Source organism: Nelumbo lutea, chromosome 2, assembly GCF_056320005.1.
Source record: "Nelumbo lutea isolate HS-2025 chromosome 2, American lotus-T2T, whole genome shotgun sequence".
NCBI classification, from domain to species: Eukaryota; Viridiplantae; Streptophyta; class Magnoliopsida; order Proteales; family Nelumbonaceae; genus Nelumbo; species Nelumbo lutea.
Window position 1 is genome coordinate 29,468,511 of NC_142685.1, and position 27,987 is coordinate 29,496,497.

The 27,987-nt window shown below is 36.0% G+C and overlaps 1 protein-coding gene across 1 annotated transcript; it reads left to right on the forward strand.

Annotated features, from left to right (window-relative positions):
* Nucleotides 1-4,367: 4,367 nt before the first annotated feature.
* LOC148869517 (protein S-acyltransferase 24-like) lies at nt 4,368-27,946 on the forward strand. Its single transcript, XM_088971253.1, is given in 14 exon segments — nt 4,368-5,353; nt 5,754-5,894; nt 7,095-7,207; nt 20,194-20,273; nt 20,422-20,585; nt 23,852-23,990; nt 24,083-24,182; nt 25,644-25,701; nt 25,821-25,898; nt 26,008-26,106; nt 26,685-26,763; nt 26,890-27,038; nt 27,312-27,699; nt 27,702-27,946. Coding segments are annotated over 14 exon segments (1,890 nt in total). The 5' UTR covers nt 4,368-5,074; the 3' UTR covers nt 27,725-27,946.
* Nucleotides 27,947-27,987: the final 41 nt, after the last annotated feature.

A 27,987-nucleotide genomic window follows, 5' to 3' on the forward strand; every position in this document is an offset into this window, starting at 1 on the left:
GGTTTAGAGAATATTAATTAGGATCATAGTAACACATAGGTTATATTTGTTTCCATATACCTCCTATAAAAGAGAGAGTTTTACGCTCTATCTTTTCGTACATGATGTAATTTTTTGTTTTTCAATTTTGCCCTTATAAATTTATAAAAGTTGTTATCTATACATCTATATAATGTGTCATTGAATTTCTAATTATTTACAACAATGTCATCATTTAACATAAATGTAATCATGATACTTTCTCCCCCTTTTATATTTGTTACATCTAACTCTTTTAGTCGATGATGTAATTTTTGTTTTCCAAATTTGCACGTATAAATTTCTAAAATTTCTTATATATACATCTATGTATCTATATAATGTGTCACTAAATTTCGATTATGTACAATAATGCCATCATATAAAGCAAAAACAATGAAATTCATTTCTTTCCTCTCTCTCTCTCTCTCTCTCCCTTGAGCCCAAAATTTAGGATTGTCAATGGGTCAGGTCTGGTTCAAGGTAGTTTGTATCAATCATGTCCCAATAAACCTTTATTTATTTATTTATTTTATTAAATTATATAAACTACTACCTATAAAAGTCTATTTATTTAATTTACTAGTTTATTTATTTATTTAGAAGTAATTTACTAACAAATTATTATTAGCCCAATATTTAGGCTATCAATGGGTTAGGTATGGTTTAGGATAACCTATACTAGTCATACCTCAATAAGATTTTATTTATTTTATTAAATTCAAAAATTATTATCTATGAAATTTTATTAATTTATTTTACTAAATTATTTATTTAGGAAATAATATACTAATAAATTATTATTACTAGCAAAATCAAAGCCCAATATTTAGAGCTATCGACAAGTAAGGTCTGGTTTGGGATAACATGTACCAATTCTGTCCCAATAATAAATAAACTTGATTTATTCATTTTGTTAAATTTATTTATTTATTTATCTGTCCCACTCTTTCTCCCACATTGAGCCCAATATTTAGGGTTGTCAAAGGGTTGGGTCTAGTTCAGGATAGCTTGTACTAGTCTTGTTCCAATAAAGTTTTATTTTATTAAATTAAATGAATTATTATATATAAACTCTTATTTATTTGATTACTAACATTTTTTATTTATTTATAAATAATATACTCACACAAAAATTAAACTCAAAATCATATTGATTAATACTCACTCTCTCTCTCTCTCAATACATTTTCTCTCTCATCGAGCCCAATATTTAGGACCATCAATGAGTCAACAAATTATTACTTTGTCAGTACCATTTTGTGATGGTGCCATTTATTGATTATTTTATGATTTTCTATTTTTTTTATTATTGTAATTCCTTTTTATTTTTATATAATGAAAATGAAAACCAAGGCAATATTGTCTCAAAATTTATACATGATAAGCTTGGTATTAATATTGACAACTTTTGATTTAAATGGTTGTAAGAAAAGAAACATTGTTTTTGCTAATTTCCTAGAGAAAGAGGGTGACAATGTAATCATTGCTATATTGATAATTTCCTAGAGAAGCAATGTTTTTTATTTTCTTTGTATAATCATCACTGTATTTCCTTTAAGCATTAGATTTTTTTTGGTCATTTCCACCACTATCCAAACTTTTTTCTTAAAATCTAAGCCTCAACCTAAACCAATCAATGTATCAACACCTTATCTCTCATATTTTTATTTTTATTTAATTGTCAAAGTGACACCATTTCTACCTTTGTAGTTGCCAAGAAAAAATTATACTGGGAAGTAAAAAGTAAAATACAAATAATGCTTGTCCAATTCACTATTACATTTTATTTTTACTTTATTATAACAATATTTTTTTAATGTTAAGAAGGTAATTATCCACTCTTTACGTTTTGTTATAATAATATTTGTACATTAAGATTATGAACAAATTAATTGTTCACAATGTGACTTTTCTTCTTGATTTTATTTTAACAAATTATCTTTCATAATAATAATTTTTACTATTATACATATTTTCACATTAGATATATCATACACATGCATAGCACGTGCCCATGCCCTTCTGCTGGTTGATAGAAAAATAAGAGAACAAGAAGTTGAAAAAGGAAAGTTCTAAAAAACTTGTGAAATTCCTTAAAATTTCCCTCAACTTCCTTCTCTAATCTCTCTTGTTTGATATCAAACCAAATACAACCATGAAATAACATAACTAATGTATCGTATAAACTAATATCAGACGACTTATAAATTCACAAGCAGAAAAAGTCAAGGTTGATTAACAACTGAACATATAATACTGTAGTTATAAAATACCTCCACCATCATAGCAGTTCAGAAAACCTTTATGCCATTGAGTGGAAGCCTTCATCCACTTGGGCCCCATAATTGATTATACTAACTATAAATATTGATTTTATGTGTAGAAATAAATAATGCCCACGGCCCTGTCCATATTTGAGTTAAATAGTTGGTCCACATGAAGAAGTGAAGAACTTTCCATGATGGAACATTTTGTTTATTTCCTAAATTTTGCTTCAACTGACCTTTAAGTCTCTCTGAAGTCAAGTGATCAGTCCCATCCCCATGATTAAAGATTCAACCCCCAACTAGAAAACTGGGCCTGAATCAATGTTCTACGGAGCTCGGAATTCCTCTCCACGGAAACCCTGTTCGCGTTTATTGCAGTTATATATGAAGGACATCTCATCTTCTGCATAGTATTATGCAGGGGGAGATGTTCCCAATTTACGGGGGTAATGTATTATGAATAGGCGTGGGCAAGAGATTTAGAGTCACATGGACCTTATTATGCTTGGGTTCTTCTACCATAATTAGATCTGTTCATAGGCCGGTAGCCTGATGGCCCAGCCCGGCCTGACCCATACCCCGGTCGAGCTTGGTCATGTAATTAGGCCCATGGGCCTAACATAGTAAGCCCGATTGTATTATGGGCCAGGCTCGGGATTTGTCAAAAAAGCCTGGCTTGGCCCGATTCAGCATTATATATTTTCTAAAATATATAATATGTATTTTATATATTATATAAAATATATAAGTAATATAATATTTATTGAAATATATATATATATATATATTTATTTATATTTTAATATACACATTTTTTTATATTTTTTCTTTATAATTTATCTATCACTCTCTCTCTCTCTATTCAGCCGCTTCAGTAGTAGTAATAACATGGGCTAAATTTTGGGCTCGGGCCCAGGCCCGGGTTTCGAGCATTTTATGAGGGTCGGGCTCGGGCCCAAGTTGTAGGCCCGATGATCGGGCTTGGCTCGGGCTCGAACCTTAGAAAAATCTATTAATACAAAGTGAAAGTCTGGCCCAAATCCAGCCCGGCCCATGAACATGTCTAACCATAATAGGTTTGATTTGGCCCACGCGCTTGGGTTAAGAAGTTGCTCCAAATCAAATAAGAGAAGAATTTTCCGATTTCGACGATGCTTCTTTGCATGATGCGTCAACCGCCCCTGCTGTCCCAGCCCATCACCCATCATCCAACAGAAACTACGAGGAGAAAAACTGGGCTTAAATCGGACTGCATGAATTTTAGTGGGCTGGGTTTTTCGACAACCCTACGTTTGACTTGACCTACGCGGTTACACACTTACACCTTGGCCATGGTCAAGGTAACACAAGGGCTTGTTTGGGAGTAACCGAAATGACTGATAATGGTAGATTTGAACTCTCTGGATGTTCCAAACATTTGAAAAACAAGAAGCTGATGTGCCTCAACCCTCCCAAACAGGCAATATCTGTTCGGATCTGTCCACCACCCGATCCATCTGGGCCAACCCAAAACAAAATTAATGATTTTTTTTTCACAATGATCTATGTTAATTTTAGCCGTTGGGAAATCCAAAGCCCAAAGGGTTAAGATCCACAAACCATCCCATACATGAGCGGTTCGTGTTACGAGTTCGGATCCAATCTCTTCCCAACAAGGCGACAACGTACGTTCAGTCCAACATATCCAGCTCGGATCTGTGGGCTGTGGGGTGCTTTCTATGGGCAGCTGATCCAAAAACCCACCAAACCCTCCCCATTGGTACCGAGATTATATTGGCGCCCCATACTTAAGAATTGGGATTTTTCCTTCCACAGGGCGCGTCATATCCACCTTACAGGTACATCCTACCATGCAACAGGAACATCTCTCTATTGTCAATGCATGATGATATGTATTGTGAGATCAATTTGTAAGGAGCAGATTCAGTTTTTAGACTTAATTACTTATGGGAAATATTCCCAATACATGGCTGTGGGTGTGAGGTGATTTGGGGTGCGAATGTAATGATTACGGCCATGCCTCGCTACAGTTCTCAATGTATATCAGTAATATCACGTAGGTGGGAGATCTGAATTGATTTATATCTCAATTAAACTTCTCATACATGACGGGTTTTAATTTTAGGTAGGAATCTGGTCAGATTGCTACCAACGAAGCACTCCCAATAGCGTGTTGGTACTTGGTAGTATTTGATCAAGTTGAAAGGATAGTCGAAGTCGAACTTGGAACGCGTTTATTACTTGGCTGGACTCTGGACATCCCAACTCTTATGACTTATCAAGCACATCGTGGGATATCTGGTATGGCCAAAATATATTCCAATCCAACGACACATAATCACTCTTCAAATGAAGGAAAAGGAATCGATTAGTCATAATATGATCATTTTCTCATTTATTTTTAATTTACCAAGAAAGTGTAAAACCTGCAATTCCATGGAAAAGATAATCAAAGGTAATTAGCATTGATTAAATTAGTATTATCACAAAACATAAACCTGAGAAGCTGGTTTAGACGTAGCAGACGTAACTGGGTTGGCTTTTTTCTGGTTTCTGGTTCGCTTTGGGATAAACCCAGTCAACACCGACGGTGACTTGCATCCCATCTCCTTCACCTTCCCTCCACCTCTCTGGTCTGTAATTATTCTCTCCTCCAATAAAAAACCCTAAATCCTGAAATTCCAGCATAGCGAGTCAAATTAATTAAAAAACCGAAGAATGCGTGTTCTGGATTCCAAATAGTTTTGAACGCTTCTGATCGTCGACACTTGAGAGTTCTCGAAGAGATGGTGTCCGAGATCGAGGTCGTCGACGAAGGAAATAGCCGAAACCGCGAGACGGGTAACAGTGGCGGTGATTCGGCGGAGACGAACGGCGTTGGCGGAGGTGATGAGAGTCTTAGGAACGATGTGTACACGGCTGCGGCGTATGGTGATATGGAGAAGTTGCATAGGTTGGTCAAGTATGAGGGATGCTCGGTTTCTGAACCTGACGGACTTGGGTATTATGCGTTGCAGTGGGCGGCTTTGAACAATCGGACCGTGGCTGCACAATATATAATCGAGGTTTGGATGCATTCCATTTTTTTTCATTGTTGGAATTTTTGGTGAGGATTTTTAGTTGGTTGTATGGCTAAGGTTTTAAGTTGTAGGCGAGGTTATCAGAAAAAAAAAAGTTCCTAATTAACCTTTTTATTGGAGAATTTGAATAAGTTGATTTCTTACTTCTCTGTACGCTTGCTGATGGGAATGGAATATTTATACGATTTTAGTTGGACTATGAATGTGGGCACTGTCGATTTGTTCTTGCATAACAGACATTAACAGCATGGATGAGATGGGGTTTATTTGTAATCAAATGGATGAGCTTTAAATTGTCCTTTTACTGTATTTGATTGGGTTTGTAATTGAAGCATAGGTGAAGGAAAGTTAGTGCTAAATCGATGGTTTTTTATTTATGTGCCAGCATGGAGGGGATGTGAATGTAGCCGATCACACTGGACAGACAGCACTGCATTGGAGTGCTGTAAGGGGTGCAATCCAGGTTGCTGAGCTCTTACTCCAGGAGGGTGCTCGAGTCAATGCTGCTGATTTGTATGGTTATCAGGTCTGTAAAATTGGCAAACAAACTAAGAGTCTTTTGAAAGTACTTCTATAGGGACTTGGGAATGTAGAACTAAATGCATTGATCAGATGCACTCAAAACTAATTCAATGTCGATTTGTTTAGTAGTGAACTTGTCAGCATGTTTACATCCATGAACATCGATTATTTGGAAAATGTTGCCATGTGAAGGATGCTGATGTTCAATTAGGAGAATTATGACATTCAATTCTGGGGGCAGCCCTTTCAAAATTTAGGTTGCTTTTTAACATAAAGTGGTTATCCTATTCCTCAGTAAACTGAGGAGTGTGGAATAGTTCGTGGTAAATTCAGTGAGGTAGGATGGCATATCGATTGAGTTGGGGGGGGGCTCCATATTTTGTTAAGAGTGGTCATAAAAGTTATCTTACACTCATTAAGGTCTACTTTCTTAAAACCCCAAACTCTGTGTGTTATACTCAATTTGTTCCTGGATGGTTATATTGTATTTTAAAGTAATAATGACTTGTCTGCCCCCATTTTCACTAATTGTTGCTTGTTGGTATAAGTTATAATTAGAGAACCACAGGGACATCTTTCATTCCACTGCTCTCTTTAAATTCAATTTTATGCGAGTGGCTTATAGAAGAACACATTATTAGCAAATGTTAGGCCATGCATGATAGTACTTTGGGGGTCATTTGACCTCAATCAACCTCATAATGCATGTCTCTTATGATTCTAATGGCCAGCTGGTAAATTTCTTTTGATTTCCTAGTTGCCTTTTATAGGTTCGATTTTGATCTCCTAGCTGTCCATGTTTGACAACCTGTGTTGTCTCTATGCTCTCTCCACGTGACATGTTAGTCCATACAGCCATGTCTTTAGTACTATCACTAAAAGTTTTCCCTATTAGATGGCTTATCTGGTACTTACAACCAAAGTAGAAAGGGAGCTACTACCTTAAATCCAATGGCCATTACATGAATGGAAAAACAGAACAAGAAACTAAGGAAAATAAGGAGAAAACACAAAAGAGGGAGCTGATGGAAAAGACAAAAAACCTAAATCAAGGGATGATGGGACAAAATCTCTCTACAACTCAAATCCACCATCTTTATTTTTTTTTGATAAATTTCAGTCATTATTCTTGTTTTTGCATTGAAAAAATTTACTACCAAGTGCCAGGCGGTCAGCAACCATCTAAAATTTCACCTGTTTGCAGACAGCTCATGTTGCAGCACAATATGGTCAGACAGCCTTCCTTTATCATATAGTTACAAAATGGAATGCAGATCCTGATGTTCCTGATAATGATGGAAGAAGCCCTCTACATTGGTATGCCAAAACTGTAACTTTACCTATTTCTTTTGACTTATAGTGTAAGATTATTTCTATTATTCACAATTCTGTCCACAGGTTATATATGTTAAATGTCCAAATACATAGAAAGTAATTTTTCACATTATATTTCAATCCACAACCACCACACACGTATTTATTAATATTTACCATTTGCAACAGAAGCATAAGATAACATAATAAAGTTTAACTTTTTAAAGCCAATTAGTTGACATAAAATTTCTCATTAACCAAGATATGATGGGAAGTATTCTAAAAAAGTGCTTAAATGTCTTTTAGACAAGCCAAGTTAATCTTATTCTGATTAAGATTTTAAAACAAAAGAACACCTTGAAAAAGTAACAGAAAACAGAAATGACAAGGAACAAAGTCCCAGTCAGTGCTGTTAATCTTGAGAGGTGATGCTAGTTGTTTTGACCTGACTAGGCAATGTGGTGACTATTTGGTGCTTATGCATTTGCTAGTTCACCTCAAAAGATTCATAACTGTTGGATTCTTTTTTTCCTCTTTTTTGATAGGAAATGATAAATGTCATAAAATGTATGATCCATTCAGCATTATAAGTTGATATAAACTGTATTATGCAACAAAAAATGATATAAAACATTTAGCACATACTCTTCATTTTGCATATGCAAAAAGAAAGGCTGGATGGGCTGAGATGGAAGTATCAGTTTTTGTTTTCTAAAAGAACGAGCCCAACCTTGGCTGTCTGATTTGATCTCCTTGTTTTGACTCTATTGTCTATACGGACATACCACCACTCAGAACATAATTACTTAGTTTGTAGGTCATTTTGTTTTTATTTGGGTTCATAGCTTGTAAATTACCATCCTTTAGTTAACCAGGTTTGCTTTGCTAGGGTTAGGATTTTATTTTATTTTATTTATTTTGCTAAACTATTTCAGTTGGTTCAGTGTTTTAAAAGCGCAAGGGGCAATTTGTGCCTGAGGCACAAGGCGAGGTGCACCTTTTTGAAACAAGGCACAAAATTACAAAAAAAAAAAAAACCCCACAATCTCCTTTTTTCCTCAATTGCATTACTTCAAGTATCTAAGGAACTTGTCAATTCAGGTGGGATGGGTAAGGAGATCTGCCAACAGTTTGGCAGATAGCTTAGCAAAGCAAGGGGTTCACAAAATAGATATGTTTTGGGCACATTTGTAATTCTTTACTGGGTCAGCTTACTATGCTGATTTCTTTTGTAACTATTGCTGTATCCTAAAGTATTTTAATCAATAAAAGTTTCAAAGTTATTGATAAAAAAAAAAAAAATTCTATGAGCAGCCTTTGTACCACGCCCCTCAAGGCAAGCCCAAACAAGTCCATGTTAGGGTTTTAAGTTCTTAATTCTCACATAAAAATAATGATATTATAATTATAATTTCCTTTTAAGAAGATATTTGATTAAAATGAATGAACGAACAACATTAACAAATAAGGGGTTCTTGGAAAGGGCTGGTGCACCTTTTGAAAGAGCTGGGCAAGGTGCATACCCTAAAATGTGCCTTGCCTATGTGCCTGGGTGCGTCTGAGGCACAATCACTAAGTTGGCTAATATAAATCTCCTTGTACAATGTTTTATTTGATAGAGAGACAAGTAAATTTATTTTTGCACATGTTTTAAAATGGAAGAGATACACAATTAGATTCTTTTACCTTATGTTATCAGGTCTCTAATTAGTTATATTAGGTGTTATTACATTCATGTTTTTAGGTTACCAGTTTTTTTCTATTTGTTTAATTGTATCAAACACTTTGAGGTTCACTTATTTATATAGTTTATCTCTATAAAGCCGCTGATTTATTACTGTAGTCCTTTTTTCGATCAATAATAGAAAATTTTATTAAGAACTTAAAGATGATACAAGAGAAAAGGGGAGGGTAAGCTCTCTTAACCCTCCCCATCAAAATATACAAGCTTACAACAAAGCCCAAAACAAGTTTCCCCTTCCCACCCTTTGTTTATCAAGTACATCAGAAAAGGAGTTAGCACTTCTCTTCACCCATTTAAATCTCACTTCCATATTCTGGGCAGTGATTTAAAAGGAGTTAGAACCCCTTGTTGAGCAAGTACTGATGTGCCTCACATAGCCCCCAGGTGCAACACTTTCAAAAGGAATGCGCCTGGTGCACCTTGCGCTTCAAAAGGTGGTTCGTAGAATTAGGAATGCATAATGTTTAACTTCACATTAGCTATTTGAAGTTATGCAATTGGAAAAAAAATAAAGAGATTGAGAGCTTTACATGCTTGAATATGTTTTATATGTTATGCTTGATTTTATTTTTAAACTTCATTTTAAATATGTTTTACATGTTATGCTTATGTATCTTAATTTGGCTTAATAGTTTTTTTAAATATTTATTTTAAAATTTAAGTTTACATTTTTAATTAGTATTATGTTTAATCGTTTTTATTTTTTATTGTTTTTTGAATTTTTTGGCATCTTTTGCACTTTGCTTCGAAAAGGCGCATGCCTCGCACCTCAGGCGCATAATGCCCCTTGCACTTTTTTTGTGCCTTGTGCTTTTAAAATACTGATTTTGGGTCTGTCATTTAAACCTTCTTATTTCATTTACACAATGCAAGAACCCATATTCCTCTTTTTGTAGTCAATTAATCACCAGCATAGAGTTGCCTTAAGCAATCAATCTTCTAATATTTAGCTCTTTTTCCCTTTGTACTCCTTCCAATACAGCCATAATCTCAGCTCTAAGTTAGTCGCCTGTACCAATTGGTCCTGAGAATAATGCAATAATTTTTCATTTATCTCTGAAGACACCCTTAATACCTGAAGAACCTGGTTACCTTCACTACTCCCATCAAAGTTCAGCTTAATGAAACCTTCAACTGGTGGGGATAAAAAAAGGCCTGATTTCAGCCATAGATGCAGCTGAGTCAGCCACTTCCAATTGCTAAGTATAAGTATCTGTAGAAATATACTCGAAATTTTCCAAGGATTTCACCCACTGCAGCACTCTGATAGTAATAACTTTAATAATTAATGCTTCCCTGCTTCCCTCCTTTTTAGAGAATATTTCAGATTTCTTTCTTCCCAGATTGTCAACAGACAGCCGTTCTAGTGCATCTCCAAAGAATTGTAGTCTTTCTCTTCCAAAGTATAAGTATCACAGTTGCAATTTGGTTTGAGTTTAACCAATATCCACAAAATTGGTATGTAATATGATTTGGGTAACTGTGAATTGGAAGATGACCTAGAAGAACTGCTTTTCCATTATCCTTTTATTGTAGCCTTCTTTCTGTTTTATGTACTCTCACTCAACAACATGCATTTAAAATGCTTAAAGCAACTGGCATACATAAAACAAAATTAAGGCATAATATATATTATCTTAAGAATTATGAAAAATATAACATTATCTTAAATGGTTAAAGATTACCATAAAATCTCGGGCTGACAGGTTTTTGTTGATCAATAACAGAAATTTTAATAAGATCAACAATTACAGATTTTATGGTCTTGAACCATAAAATCTCTTAGCCCTCCCCAAGGACAACAACCAAACAAAAATTACAAACAAGCCCACAGAGATTGAACGCTTCCCACCCCCTGTTTGGCTAAGGCATTAGCAAAGGAGTTAGCACTCCTTTTAACACACTGAAATCTCACTTCCATGCCTTGGGCTGACAAGTTTGAGAATGCAGGTTTGAGTTAAAGAGTGATAACTTTGTGCTAAAAAAATGCCAAAGATTAGGTCTTTAACCATAAACAAGTTAGATAAGGGTAATATAAGTATACTATTATATCAAATAGTTGGTAAAAGAAAGAAACACAAATAAATGTAGCTCAACAATTAAGTTGTGGTTGCATCTTGTGCGCTTGTAACTGCTTTAATCCTTTGTCAATAAAACCTATTTATTTATAAAAAAAACAATTAATTTGTGGTTAATGAGGGTGGTATTTGGTACTTTCGTGTTGCCTTCCCATTTTGACTCCATTTAAGCACCACATAGGCAGTTTGACTTTAACATAGCAAAAACGAATTTAGTTGGGCATATTTAACTTAGAACAGGGACACCACATTTGCATGAGTTATGTGTGGAGTTGGGGGGTATGTTTGGGATGGGTCCTGTTAAGAAGATGAAGGAACTAGAGAAGATTATTAAGAAAAGTAAAGAGGGTTTGGTCCAAGTTATTGGATCAAATGGGCAAAGGAGTTTGGGGATTTTCTTTATCAAAAGGGCTGAGAGGTTTGTTGTAACAGGGTAGTGTTTCTTTGGGTTGAAGGTTAAAAAGTTTTTGGGTGAAGGTTTTGGTTTCTTTTTATCTTTATGTATTTTAAGGTTTGTTGGTGGGGTTGGCTGGAGCTTGTCTTGGGTTTTTTTAATTGATTTTGGTGGCTTTTTATCACCTTTCTTGTAATTCTCTTTTTTCTTCAAGTAAATTTTCTTTTATATTTGTTTTAAAAAAAGTGCAGTTGGGGGAACATCAAAAAGGTGTTTCTTGTATCTGGGGGGCGTTACCACTCCAGTTGTCCTGTGTGGCACCTAATGGCACCTACATGTTTGAAACTATATTAAGCTGTTGAGCATCGTGTTTTGTCTTTTGTGCTAAAACATCTCACTTTCCCTATTCCACAATTTCATGATTCAAGCTGAAATATTCAAGATTGAAACATCATAGTACCAAACACCATGTAGTTAATTAAGGCAAGGTTTAAAGTATTTTTTTTTTTATAATTGAAAATGATTTCATTAATCAAGAGAAATAAAACTTTCCAAGAATCCCATGGAGAGGCACGAGATGCAGCCTCCCCTAAACATTACAAGAGATCAGAAATAAAGATTACAATGCTGCCCAAAATAAATGATCCCTAGTAGACCCCTGTTTAGGAAGATAATCAGCCAAGGCATTTGCCTCCCTACCCACCCACTGATATCTACATGTTATGTGCCTTGTTAAACATTTAACTTTTTTTGATAAGATCCATATAACTCCAAACAACTGAGTCTGGATTTGACAGCCAGGCCACAATTTCCTTAGAAATTAGAATCTCCTTCAATTAATAGGTTCTCCACTCCTAGTTGATTAGCAATCTGAATTCCTTGTACTGCAGCCAATATCTCTACTCTTGTAGAGTTCCCTATCCCTACTGGGCCTGAGAATAAGGATACGATGTTGCCATTCTCATTCCTCAATACTTCTCCAATGCCAGATGGTCCTGGGTTACCATGACTACTTCCGTCAAAATTCAGTTAAAAAAATCCTTCTGGAGGACTTATCCAAACTGTAGTGGCTCTAGTTTTCCTAACCAAAGTGTGTGCAACTGTGGCCCAATTCCTCCAAATGTCATCAAATGAAAAGGAATTGAAAGTAGCCAAGGATTTGAGCCAATGGATAGCCCTGGTTAAGATACATTCCTTCACTTCTGTAAAGGACCTCTCTTTATGTTGGAAGATTCTAGCATTTCTTTCTTCCCAAGTTGTCCATAAGGTGGCTGCTCTGGAACATCTCCACATACTCCCCCCACTTTTTGTTGGGCAAGCAAAGGTAGTTGGTGAGAACAATAATTTTACCCCTACTGGTTGATTCCACATACATCTTAACAAAACAAGAATCCAGTAAAGTGGTAACAGTCCTCACAATGAGATTTACACAACACACACCAGTATTGACACAATACACCCCGTGTCGGGTGTATCGTATTAAGGGGTGGTTTGGATTTTGGGATGTTTCAGGGACATGCATAATACTGACTTCCTGAAGCAATTTTGCCAAAAAAAAAAACTAAAAGTTATTAATCATCGAAACACCCAATACTTTAAACCATGAACTAAGGAGGTGTTTGGTGTGGTTGCCATTTGTGCTGGTGTCATTTTGTCTCAATCAGCAATGCAACATCATAGACATTTTGGCAGTGCTTCTAGTAGAAACCTTTTTGGTCAAGATAACTATGTTATAGGGTTTTAGTGTTTAAGAGAAGATTAAGAAACTTAAAAAGGTATCTCTCTTTTAGTCTTTTAGCCATCGTTTCTTTTTTATTTATGTTATTGCTTGCATTTTGGCATTTTGTTTTTTTGTTACTTGTCATTTATATACCTTTTTTGTAACTCCACAGTTTGGTTAGATTGAGAATCCACTTTTGTAGTTGTGTGCATTTTTCTTTTTCTTTTGAATTATAGTGACTTGGTAAGTAAGTCATATTGGAATGATAAATTGATCATCCAATCACCAAATCCCCTTTCGTTCTTCTAGGAAAAGATTTTTTAAAAAACTATGGTGATTTTAATAAAATATCATTTAGTTTCTAATAATGTTCAAAAATTTTAAACCTTAAATGTATATAGTCTAGCATTGAAATTTGAAATAGTGCAAACATATGGGCAAAATATCAGAGATATTAGGAACAAAAATTCTTGGAGAATTTTGTATCGCCCCCTAACAAAATGGAGAGATTTCTGAGATTTTTTTTGAAGGGCTAGGGCTACACAACAGGGGGTACCCATCCCCCAACCCGCTGGTTGGTACCTTGCCTTTTCACCAAATCACATTGATATTGCGAACTGTGATTTAGATCATGTATTGTGTCTTGTAAGATTTTTACAACAGTGGTGATAGGTTTTAAAACTTCAATTGCTAGATCTAATCATATTATGAAATATTTCTGAAATAAAATAGAAAAAAAGAAAAATAGATGGAGGTCCTGTACCCCTTTGAAGGGGAATGCTAGGATTAGGAAGGTCACTTTCAAAAAGAGAATATTAAAGCAAATGTATCCATGAATTATGGGCATTGCTGCATGGTCTTAGGCTGGTCACATCACTCCACATCAAAGATATACATGATAAGAGAAATATCAGAACTGTCTTTGGAAATTGAAGTCTACTATGGGTGGACTTCAAGGTCAGCTAACTGCCTAGCTGATGGTTTGGCAAAAAAAGGCCGGGCTATATAGAAACTAAATGTAATGGGGTATTATACCAAGTGGAAGAAATGTGTGTGTGTGTGGGGTGGGGGGGGTGTTAGCCAAGGCTAACTAACTAAAAGGAGTTCAAGGCACTTAGACTTAGTAACCAAAATCTTGTTTTTTTAAGAAAGCAATAGAATTATGTTGTTACTGGTAAAAAAAGTATCTACATCCTCTAGGACATCTCTTAAGAATGGAGCAAAGTTGGTAAGAACCCTGAGCACTTATTTGAAAGTTGCAAATCTGGAAAGAAAACCAACTGCACAATCAGTTTCTATTGAAACAGCACCCAGCCCAGACAATGGGGTAAAGGTGCTCAATATCTCTAAAGAGGAAAATAGGATTTCAAACTTATTGAACCTTAACTGTTATGACAATCTACCAGACACCACACCGTTTCTGTTGCCTTGCAAGCTATATATTTCCTTTTAATGATCCAATTCAGAATCAGTGGGCTGTAGAAGGGAACTCCCGAGTAGTATTGGTCTGGTTGAAGGAAGATGATCAAGGATCTTGGTCCTACAAGAGTTTAATGAAGGGGTTAAAAGCAGTGGAAAAGGAGGTAAACATAATATACTCATAGATTCGTAGATCAGCAATGGGTTCGACAGACACACTCTCCAAGCAGGGGGATCAATAGATCTGAATTATTTTGTTGACTACTGGAGCATGAAATGTAGTGCTACTTTGGAGCAAATAGGTTTGGGAGTTAGGGAGATGAAGGTTTAATCTAGGAAGAGTGAAGAGAAGAAGCAAGAAAAAGAAGGAAGAGATCAGAAGTGGAGAGATTAATTTTGGATGTTGAGGGTGATCTTGAATTCAGCCAGGGGGGGGGGAAGGGGGGTAGTTGAAAAGGCCTAAAGTAGGGAGCAAACAAAAAAAGGGGGATTTGTTGAGAGAAGAATAATGAAGATTATAAGTTGGAATGTGAGAGGTTAGGGTAGTGCAAGAAAAAGAAGGGTAAGGATTTTGCTTAGGAGAGGGAGTCTTTTAATTGTAATGCTCCAAGAAACAAAATTAGCAGAGGTGGATAGGAAGTGAGTTAGGAGTTTTTGGAAGGAAAGAGGAGTTAGATGGATGTTCATTCCCTCATGGCCTCATGGAGGGCTTCTGGAGGCTTAGTCACCTTATGGAGGGATGATGTGGTGGAATCGGTTGAGGAGCTGGTTGGCAGATTCTCTATATTGATAAAATATAAAAACAAGGGAAATGGACTTATTTGGGTGCTATATAATGTATATGGACCTAATAGCTATAGGGAAAGGAATGAGATATGGGAGGAACTATATGCAATAAGAGGTTTGTGGGATGGAGCCTGGTGCTTCGGAGGGGTCTTTAATGTGATTAGGTTTTTTGAATAATCTAGTAAGTCCAACAATAGATTTCAACTAGCATGATGAAGTTTAATGATTTCATATATTCTTGTGAGCTAAAAGAGCCTCCCTTGGTGCAAGCTTGGTTTACATGGTCCAACATTCGAGAAAACCCTTTGTGTTTGAAATTGGATAAATTTCTCTTTAATGTAGAATGGGAAGAACTTTGACAAGGGTTGATTGCAAGAGCTTTGCCCAAGGTGACCTCAGATCACTGTCCTATCAGATTATGCCCTGAAACTTTCCTTAGTGGTAACTCACTTGTATTTTGTACAAAAAGTGGAAAATTGGTGGAATGGGGAGTGAGAGGAGTTAAATGGAAGGGAGTGAGATTTCATAAGAAGTTGAAGAAATTGAGGTAAGGATAAAAGCAGTGCTTTTTGATATCATCAGTCAAGCTCAAGAGGCCTTTGTAAAAGGAAGACAAAACATTGATCAAATTCTGATAGCAAATGAATGTTAGACGAGATGAGAAGGTTTAGGCAGGAAGGTTTTGTGTGTAAATTGGATCTTGAGAATGCTTATGATTTGGTGGATTGGTCCTTCCTTTTAGAAGTTTTGAGTAACTTTGGGTTTGGAGGGAGGTAGTGTAGGTGGGTGAATGGTTGTCTTGGTTCTTGTCACTATTCCATTTTAGTAAATGGAGTGGTAAGCGGCTTTTTCCTAGCTTGTAGAGGACTTCTACAAGGCGACCCTCTATCTCCCTCTTTACTCTTGTAGCGGATGTGCTTAGTAGATTAATATAAAAGACTGATGACGAAGGCTCATTAAGAGGTTGGAGATTTGCCAGAATTGAGGTTATATTCATCTTTAATTTGCAGGTGATGTTATAGTTTTTTGTGGGGGGGGGATTTGAGAAAGGCTAGGAATCTCTAATTTGAAGATTAATTTTGAAAAAAGCTGCATTGCATGTGTTAATTTGAAGGAGAAGGATTTAGAATCATTAGCAGCTTGTTTAGAATGTCCCACTTCCTCTTGGCCGTTGAACTACTTAGGTCTTCTCCTAGGTGCCAATCTTAAGGAAAACAGCTTTTGGAATCCAATCTTGGAGAAGGCTGGCAAAAGGTTGGCTGTGTAAAAAGAACTATATTTCCCTGGGAGGCAGAATTACTTTGATAAAGGCTACTCTTGCCAACTTTCCAGTGTATTTCCTCTGTCTTTAGAATCCATTCTAGGGAAGCAAAGAAGTTAGAGAAATTAATGAGGGATTTCCTGTGGGAGCCAGGGAAAAGTAAGAAGGACCATCTGATCAATTGGGAGATGGTATGTATGAGCAAGGAGGGTGGGTTAGGGTTAGGGAGTGTGGTTCAAAAGAATGCTGCCTTATTAGGAAAATGGTTATGGAGATGGCCTTTAGAGAGTGAAAGATTGTGGCATGATGTGGTGGCAAGTATCCATGGTCGACTAGCTAATGGATATGGTGCAGGTGTTTCTCAGTGGGCTAATTTCGCAACTCCCTGGAAGGCAGTTCACATCTTGCTTCCTCACTTTCTCAGGTTTGTCAGGTATGGTATTTGCTCAGGGAATTCTATTTGTTTTTGGGAAGATGTATGGGTGGGTAACTCAGCTCTTAAAGATGTCTTTCCTTCCTTGTACTCTATTTCCTCGTATAAAGAAGAGCTAGTTTAAGAATTCCTTAACCCTCCTGTTAATCCCTTGAGTCTGAATTGGGATTTTGGCCTCCATAGAGGATTAAGGGAGGAAGAATACTGAGCTCTTGCTTTCTATTGATAATATCTGTTTGGACCCCCCCTTTTCCCAGACAGATGGGTGTGGTCTCCTAACCCTAAGGGTTTCTTTTTGTGTGCTTCCTTTTCAAGTCTCTTTGTCACTTCCCTAACCCTCAAGTTTTTCCTGTCAAGGAAGTTTGGTGTAGGTCTATTCCCCCTAAAGTTAATGCTTTCTGTTGGAAAGTTTTCTATGGGAAGGTAAACACCTTCAATAATCTGCAAAAACGGGCTCAATCATTGCTGATCCCTGTACTGGTGCACTCTCTGCAAATCTAATGGTGATGATTGCTATCACCTATTTATTTCCTGCTCTTTTTCTGCTGAACTGTGGGATTGGTTTCTCTCTTTGTTTGGGTGTAGGTGGAATCTCCCTTCAGAGTTACGTTTGTTATTTGACCCATCTACCTTTGTGTGGGCCAAAAAAGGAGGAAGAATAATATGGAGGTTTACAAAAACGGCTTTGATTTGGTCTCTTTGGGAAGAGAGAAATGCAAGAATTTTTTCAGGAAAAGGAAAGAAGTGTATTAGTGTACAAGAAATCAAGGAGTGTGTGATAACCAAGGTGATATATTGGTTAAAAACTATGGACTGTTTTCATCAGTTTTCCTTTGCTGACTTTTTGAGAAACTGGAGGGAGATTGCAAATAGAAGTTCTCAGAAGGTTAGAACACGTTTAAATTGGACACCACCTTTAGAAGAGTGCTTAAAGCTGAGTTTTGATGGAAGCAGTGAAGGAAATCCAGACCAGTCTGGTGTAGGTGGGGTGGTGAGGAGCAAGGATGGGAACATTTTGGGGCTTTTATAGGGAACGGTGGGGGAAGGAGATTCTTCTAGAGCAGAACCGCTTGCTGCATTACAAGGAATTCAGATTGCTCACTAACTTAGCCTAGTAAATTTGATAATAGAAGGAGATTCCAAGGTGGTGGTGGGAATTGGGATGGCTACAAAAACCGGATTCTGTTCCCTGGCACTACGGAGATGAAACTAAAAAAATTAAATGGTATATGAGGGACATGAATGTAAGAGTACACTGGGTCAGAAGATGAACAAATTCTTTGGCTGATTGTCTTGCTAAATAAGGTACAAACAAGGATACTTGTTTGTCAGATTGGTCACCCGACTCACCCCTTCTAGAAGATTTTGTCAGATTGAACTTTGATGTAAGCAGCCGGGGCAATCCATGCCCTTCTGGAATTGGGGGAGTTTTGAGGAATAAGGAAGGACATATCATTGCCATTTTCTCTGGTCTAGTAGAAGTGGAAGACTCCATTAGAGCTGAGTTGCTTGCAGTTTTACAGGGAATGCAAATTGCATGTGAGTTAAACTTGGAGATGATGGTAATTAAATGTGATTCTAAGGTGGTGGTGATGGAGTGGTTAAAGGAACCGGAAGTTGTAATTTGGGGCTATAAGAATGAGATGAAGAAATTTAAATGGTTGACCAGAAACATGACTTTGAGCAGAGGCGGAGCCAAGGGGTGGCGGAGGGGAGCCATGGCCCCCCCTATGCCTTCAAAATTCCCATAACACCCATTTAAATTCCACTTATATTTTGACTCTCTTACCCATGTTTCTTAGCTTTTGGCCCCCCTCAAGAAAAGTTTCTTGCTCCGCCCCTAACTTTGAGAATCCAATGAGTGAGGACAACCAATGCCTTTGCCGATACTCTAACTATTAAAGGTGCTACAAGGGAACAACTGTATTGGGCTCGGTTGTAATTGCTTTTGTTATTTTGCTGGTTGAGAGAGGCCACACCTTGCATCTCTCTTTGGGAAGCTCACTCACTACTTATTCTCTTTAATAAAATTTGTACTATTCGCTTTATATAAAATTCTATCTAATGAAATTTGTACTTATATTTGTACTATTCACTCACTACTTATTCTCTTTAATAAAATTCTATTATCTATTCACTTATCAAAAAAAAAAAAAACCATAGAGGATTGGGTAAATCTATTCACTTGCAAAGTTTTAAAATGCTAAAGGTGTGGTTGAGGTGTAATGGCCTAAAAAGGTGAGGTGTAAGCCCTGACGCGTTGTTAGGCCTTTTAAAAATCAATAAAAAGAAAAGAAATCCATTAGGAAGAGAACTGAGAAAAATAATAAATTTGGGATGTTAGGTTTAGAATAATAAGAATGAAATCATACTTGATTTAATCAAGAGAAACTAAAAATTTGATTGGACCTTTTTTGGCATTCCTAAAACACTAAGAGAAACTAATAGAACTTGATTTGCCCTATTGGCTTTTTATTTTTACTCTTTTTATTTAGCCCAAAATTTCCAAAGTGCCATTCTCATATATTTTGAACTATAAAAATACATAAATTATATTTTATTTGTATTAAATTACTAAATTGCCCTATTTATAAAAAAATACTAAATAGCCCTTGATTCTTGAGGCTTACACTGTTTTGCACCTTAAACTATGCTTCTTTCTGACAAGGACCTAAGCCTCATATCAAAGTTGTGAGGTTTAAGCCTTGAGGCAAAATCTGTATGCTTCGCCTCAAGGCATATGCCTCCTCATGCCTCAAAGCTTAAGCTTTTTAAAACATTGTTCACTCAAACCAAATTTAGTACAAAGGCATATTGGTACAGAAAGCGATGCCCTTAGCTGCTTCTGTGAAAAAGTTTATATTTTGACTCAGCTGCTAGTGTATTCATGCTTGTCATATGTGGACATACAATAGTTTGTATGGTATGCTTTCAAATTTTTCTCAACTTTACAGTACTTGGTTTTTTAAAATGTTTCTTTCTGAGGCATATGTTTAATATCAATTGGAAACTACTTGTAAGTGTTTGTAGATACTAATTTCTTCTGGCATTTGCTTCATGGTCAATAGCCCTGGTGCTAGGTAAAATGTTTAGACTTGTTTTTTTGATTTTTTAGCAGGAAAGATAATTATTTATTCTTCTTTGATCTTTGTAGGGCTGCTTACAAAGGTTTTGCTGATTGTATACGCCTTCTTCTATTTTTGGATGCATATAGAGGACGGCAGGATAAAGAAGGTAATCTAGCATTATCTATTCATTGTCTGATTACTTTTGAGCACTCACTCATATATTTTGCAGTGAGTTGGATTCTAATCTTTATATTCATGAAAATATCTTGCGTGAATGTTATTTTTCCTTACCTGTGTTTCTACCCTTTTCTCAGGTTGTACTCCCCTCCATTGGGCTGCTATTAGAGGTAACTTAGAGGCATGTACAGTGCTAGTGCAAGCAGGGAAGAAAGAAGACTTGATGGTGACTGATAACACTGGCTTTACACCAGCACAACTTGCTTCTGATAAGAATCATAGACAAGTTGCTTTTTTCCTTGTAGGTATTCCATGACTGGAGAGCTTACTCTTTCTTTATATTGAATGCAAAAAATATTAAGAAGAAATCAATAAAACATACCTCACAATAAATACTCAATCATGAAAAAATAAACACTACCCAATTAATACCCCCACCCTCACAATAAAGACCAATGAAGCAAATACAAAGACAAAAAAAGACCCCTTCCAGTCTCATTTCCAACCAAATCCTGATCCAGTAAACAGTGAGAATTTGTTATGTTGGTTCTATATGTTTCTTGCGATATTTATCAATGGTCCGATACTTTTCTTTTCATAGACATTTTTTTATGTCTTAGGACCATTTTGAGTTATTTTTCCCCCTGAGCAATGCAGTTCTTTTCTGATCTTTGTTATATGAAACTGGAAGAATATCTTTAGCCTAATAACTAACAAGAAAACCCATAAAAAGAAAAAACTAGCAAAAGAAAAAAACTCCATAGGGAGAGACATGTCCTTTTAGGTACTACCTCTCAGTGGTTCCAGACTTTTGGAATTACTTTCAATCTGTTAAAGTTTGTTCATAACGAAAATCTTTTGTTGAAGAATGAATATTTAAGTTTCCTGTACATTACTGAGTTTATCATTAGAATGTCTTATTTGTCTATGTAATTAAGAACCATAGATTTTATATGCTTATAGTAGAAGTTGAGATAATACCATAAAAAGTTGTATGTATTGGCATCTCAACGTTCAACTTAAGCCTGTCAATGATACCTGGAAATCTGAGGTCTGATCTGATTATCTCGGGTTCAGATGATGTATTATTGTAATTGGATTCAGATATTGCAATCTAACTGATTAATAATCGGATTTGGATTTGACCCCATTGGATCCAATTAATTTATAAAAATATCTGGATCCAATTATATTATAATAATTGTTGATTTTAATATATAAAATTTATATATTATATTTAAATATATAAAAATTATATTCTATATATTATATTATATATAAATTTATGTATATAATAAATTCAATATGTTATATTTACATTAATTTATTATATATATAAGTTGAAAACTAATTAAAGTTTAAAATTTTCTGGTATTTAAAAAATTAAAGCAGAGTTGGATTAAATCCGAATCCGAGGTCTTCAAATCTGATTGGATTTCGGACTGGATTCGGATGCAGATTTTGCTGAATCCGATCTATTCATTCCTCCTTTGAGTCATACTCATGAGTGATTGGAATATGTTTATTCTTCTCTCCTAGTAATATATGTGTTGAAGATCTCTTTGGTTGCATTTTATTTTCTCAGTTTGAAGATCTCAGTTTTATGATGCAAAATCATCACTGAAAGAGCCAAACTGTGGATACCTCAGAATGACTATACGTTTCTGGCATTTTCCTTGCCATATCAAGGATGATTTGGCCAAGTTGAGGGATTTTTTTTGTAGCAGTGATATGATATCAATATAAAGCTATTTGCATGGATCCACCTTTTCTTTTTGTGCTTTCTGTCATAATTCTTATACTTCTCTTTTTTTCTGATACAAATAATGTATTATTTACTAAAAGAGAGAACAGATGTTGGCAACATACATTTTTTTCCCAACAGTAGGATGTAAGCAACAAAGTCACTGGAAGATATTAACGATCCTTCTCAAGTTCTTTGTTTTTGTCGGATAAGTAAAAAATCTGATTATATTAATGTTGTCAATCTCCTGAGCACCCGAATAATGGGTGACAAAGTAAGCTTTACCATTCAATGGAGTCATGTTACAAGTTACTTGATTTTGGTTACTTACAACTTCCATCCAACCATACCCAGGCATTGGTTGAGGAACCAAGATCAGAGTATGGTTTGTCATGGGGATATATTGAACTTATAAGCCTTTGCATGGGAAGGAGTCCATGAAATCTTGAGAACAAAATTGGAGAATCTAAGAAAAGAGGTCCATTTAAGCAGTGGGAGGATAATGGGTTTGAAAATTACTGGAGATGTGATACCCCCAGGATTGTAGTCCTCTTCCATCTTACTGAAAAAAACATGGTCAGTGACCTAGAGGAGATGGTGTGGCCTGTGGGAAGTTTTGGGCCTTTTGGCATTTTGACAATCAGCTATTTTCGAGGACTGTTTTATGATGTACAAATAGGGGAAAGGATATACACAATCTGATTTATGTTAAAAGTTATAGAAATAGGGTTTGATCATGGTCACTTTTTGGGTTGCTTGGCAGTTGTACATACTCATACTTCTCTTAATCATTGAATAAGTTATCAATGCTCCTGGGTGACTGGGTCATCATAACGTGTGAAATAAGGTGTTAATGCCCTTGATAGTTTGGTTAGAACTGAACTTTGTTATTTATTTATTTGATTTCTTTTGAAGGGCTATCCCCCAACCCATAACCCCCCAACCCAGGTGCAGGTGGGATTCGATCTGAAGTCTCCGCTACGACCAGCAGGAGACCTTACCAACCCACTGGTTGGCACCTTGCTGCTTTTTTTTCTTTATTTCTTTCTGTTTCTTTTTCTTTTCTATTTTTTATAGCAAGGGGAAAAACATTCATCCCTCTTCAAAGAGGTTATGTCTTCCTCAAGGCTACAAGAGGATTCTCATTGAGGAAGATTTGGCTATCACCTTAGTCTTGACTCTTGATCATGTTTCCTATAAAAAAAATTAGTCGTCCCCTTAGAGAGTTGATATTTGGTACAGACTGATCGTTTCTTTTTTTCCTTTTTTTTTTTTTATTTCTTTTGGGTTCTGGGATGTGTGAACTTGGTTGCAGATAATCTTCCTCAAGAGGGTGCAAGTAGAAAGGTTTGTACTATGTACTAGGGGCCTATCTTTCTGGTGTAGGTGATTTTTCTGTATATTTGTATGGCGTACCACTTCAATGTTTCAGGCTTTTGTGGCCCTATGTTCTTTTTTCTCTACTGGTTTGTATCTTTGTTTGTCCCTTTACCAATAAAATAGTTTTATTAGCTATTGTATGAGACATATCAAGAATATTAAATATAAACTAATCATCTCCTAACAATTGCAAGCTACTTCCAAACCAAGATTTTAGGTGAAAATATCTTATTAATTACTATCAATATGCCATTGAGGAGTTCTCTTAATCTTTCTTCTAGATTGTAAATGCACAAATTTTCAATTACTTCTGGAACATAATATTAGTTTCCATGTTGGTGTTAGCTTATTTCTCAATGCAATTACTGGGACTATTTATTGTCTTTGTTGCAACTGATCTCCTGTAGTGTCTTTTATATTTCCTGACATATATGATTCTGCAGGGAAATGCAAGAAGGTTGCTTGATAAACGATGTGATGGCAACACTCGCCTTGGAAAACTTTCAAAGCTAGGGCTTGCACCTGTTCTTTGGTGTATAATCCTTATATTAATCATCACCTATCTTCATTCAGTCATTATGGGTATATTACTGTGGTCCTTGCATATAAATGTTATACTTTCTCTCTAACGTGAATGTCTTATGCTTATTTCTGTTGTTTCTTTTTTACTGCAGTATCAAATCTACCAAAGTTAACAGCTGCTTTTGGGCTTTTTGCCTGGTTGGGAGTTTTCCTTGCAACTTCTGGACTGGTATTGTTTTATAGGTGTAGCAGGTATGCTGTTTGGACCTTTTCTTGATATAGGACTTTAGAAACACTGATGAAAAAAAATAGAACTTTAGAAACTAAATTAGTTTAACAATGGAAATGCATAGAGAGTGCAGGTTCTATTTTGTTTTTGATTTTGTGTAGTTAAAAGTAACTCATCTTCTAGCAGTATGAGCTGTTTGTTTTAGATGTTAGAGTAACAAAGGGACACACCCTCAGTTTTAACCATCTTATAGTAGTAAGAATCAAGGTTTTCGAACTCTTGTTGACCTGGATGGTTGGATTGTTCAGCCCGAACCGGTCAGGGTACCAGTTCCATTTTAACCTCAAACTGTTATTTTTTAAAACATCATGGGCTGATCAGTTTGGACGAATGATCGAACCATTGGCCTGGAAACTGGTGGCCAAAGTGGTTCCAGTTCTTGGTTGGTTTTTAAAACATTGGTAAGAGTTGCTGATGTCTTCAATCTGAAGTTGTCTGAATTTTGAAAGCTGTCTACATAGGTTGAACTTGATCCTGTTTAAAAGGCAATTGGTGTCCAGTAACTATGTGATCTTATAGTTAACTATGCACCAGTTTATACCTATTAACCATGTGGATTGTTAATATTATAATGATACAATAGACCTTGTCCTTGTAGGGAAAAAAGTAAAAAGAAAAAAGAAAAGAAAACAAAAAAGTAAGGTGTTTTGAGTAAGAATTTCAATTTATAATCTTTCAGTAGGTGTTATCCATTCTAGCTTAAGAACCACCAAGTTATTAACATCTCTATGACACCATGACAGGAAGCTTTAGTCTCACATTTCTGTTGCTTGGTTGGACTTAAATGTTCTCTTGTTTGTAAATTTTAATTTCTTGTTGCTGTTCTTGATCTTTGGGATTGTTATATTATCTCACTTGCTGCTTTACAGTTTCTTTTTTATTTGTTTTTGGTTACATAACTTTTTTTTTGCATGGGAATTTCAAAATAGGTATCATACCCATGTCAGACACATGTGGACACTGAAACTAGCATGAAACTTGTGGGGGGGGGGTCTCTTCTCGTTTTTATATTTGTAATATGTCACTGAAGAACCTTGATCTTTTATAGTATAACTTTTGACATGAATAGTGAATCTATTAAGTTTGTTATTTAGTGTTATCAGTTTTTATTTGCTTAACCTTATACCATGTCTTATTCTGACGGTTATGCTTTCATCCATGTAATGTAGCTCAGAAAATGTTATTGTGATCTCTACCTTGATGATATGCTAGATTGAATAAGGTGGGGCTGAGTAGGGGATAAGTGGCTGTTTTCATATCTGTAAATAATTGCAGAGATATGCAGTGCAGGGGAACAAGAGAGATCATTTTCTGAACATCTATACAATAAATTACTTTGTTGACACTAAGATAAAATTTTGGAATGAAAATGTTTTGACTTCTTTTCTATTTGGGCCTCATATTTGTTTATCTTTCTCTCACAGCAAGGATCCGGGTTACATCAGAATGAATATGCATGATTCTCAAGGTCAGAAAGATGATGTAAGTTGCATTCGTAACAGCCAATGTTTATCCCCATCATTTTTGTCCCCCCCCCCAAAAAAAAAAAAAAAAAAAAAGAAGAAGAATCATGACACATTTCATCTCTAATCTTTTTGTAGGAACCCCTGTTGAAGACTGAGTTAAACCATCCTGCTTTGATGGCTGGGAATTGGTCTCAGCTCTGTGCAACATGCAAGGTGGCATCCACTTCTGGTTCTCATTCTTGTGTATGCAGTTGATTTCTTTGAACAGCAGTTAATTAACTTTGATAAAGCTGATGTGTTTTCAATTTTCTTTTCTTTTTAGATCGTCAGGCCTCTTCGTGCAAAGCATTGTTCCACATGTGATCGTTGTGTTGAACAGTTTGACCATCACTGCCCTTGGGTGTCAAATTGTATTGGCAAGGTGCTTCCCACTGACCATTTGCCTCTTCAGGTTCTTCTGAAACTTTAAGAATAGATGAAAGATAACTGTCAGGTAGGCTATCATGAAATAGATCAAAGATGGTCTGCCAAGGTCTTAAACAGCAATATGGCATGAAATGGATTTCACAAAGGTCACATCCACCCTAAAGCTAAAGTTGGCCTGTATAAAAAAAAGAGATCTCTTCATATTTTGGACTGGGTATAGATTATTTCTGCCTCTTTACATTTTTCCTTTTAGGATCCAACCCATAATCAGTTGTGAATGTATACGTGCATTGGGTATGGATTTAACTTATGAGACCTAACCATGATCTGGAATCTCTGCCCCCCATTAGATATGACATTTGGCTGGTCTTCCAAATATTGGCATATTCAGAAGGTTGGACTTGTTGAGGACAATAGTAATTCCTACGTGGGACTCATTGGGTCATTATTCCTTTTATACTGAATATACATAATATGTAGGGATGGTTGGGGCGCACTGCTGAAAATCCAACTGGTAGTTCACTTTTCCTCTCTTGAGAATGAACAATAACCATCTATTGATTTGTGATGCAGAAAAACAAATGGGATTTCTTCATGTTTCTTATTCTAGAAATTTCTGCAATGCTGATTACTGGTGCAGTTGCTTTTTTAAGTATGTGTCCTACTTTAATTGATTTAGTTGGGCAACATTATTACTTATTAGCTTCATCTTCTGGGAAGAAATAAAGACTTTTCTGTGAATATGTTTCTGGCAATGAAAGAATTGTCTTAAATGCAGGAGTATTGAAGGATCCAACTGCTCCATCTTCTTTTGGAGCATGGATGAGCTACGTCAGCACTCAACATATTGGGGCTATATCATTTCTCATTGTGGATTTCTTCCTCTTCTTTGGTGTGGCTGTCTTGACTATTGTACAAGCTTCTCAGGTATGTGCATATACGGATATACCATCTAAGGTAGTATTTTATATTTGTGGCTTTCGACACAATTGAAGTCACTGTCTTTAGTTGCATAATTCAACTCAGTTTTCATCAAGATGCAACACCAAGCAGGGTGAACTTGGGAAAATCAAATAATCATGGTGTTTAGTTAATCTATACTGAAACGGTCTTTAGGCATCTATTTTATTTCATGTGATTCTTAATGCCTCTGCTTTGCAAGTCTTGTGCTAATATACAATCACTTCTGAATGGTTGCAGATATCTCGCAACATCACAACAAACGAAATGGCAAATGCAATGCGGTATGGCTATCTTAGAGGCCCAAGTGGTCATTTCAGAAACCCATATGATCGTGGCGTCAAGAAAAACTGTTCAGATTTCTTGATCAATGGATATAATGAGGATGTGGAGTTTGTTGAAGAATCAAACCATTCTGAAGAGACTGGGATGATACAAATGACAAGGTGTTCAAATTTGCAAAAGGGAGGGAATCATTCTCATCATGTCAACACCAACGGCCATGTCTCCATTGATGTGGATCCGAAGAACACTAATAATGGCCGCATGAACTCTTCTCAGCACAATCACAATAGTCATGGGAAGGGAAATGGTTTCCCACTAGGGTTAGGTATTGGCCTTGGAAGGAACAGCGTTCTGTTGTAGTATCATGATATTAAAATTTTTTGTACACCGATAAATCCCTATTCCATAGGAGGTGAGTTGTAGTCTTTTGCAACTGTAATTGTTTGTGTGCATACACCGATTAGTTCCCTGAGTCTTTTAGAGGTTTCATGCTTTGTGAAATTTTACTTTTTCCGTTCATAAAATTGTCTTTAGATGTTGTAAACTTGTAATATATTCCTCAAATTGAAAAAAAAAGGCATCTCTGATCAGTGGTTGCTTTATAGCCATGGGAGGATTCGTGCTAATAGAG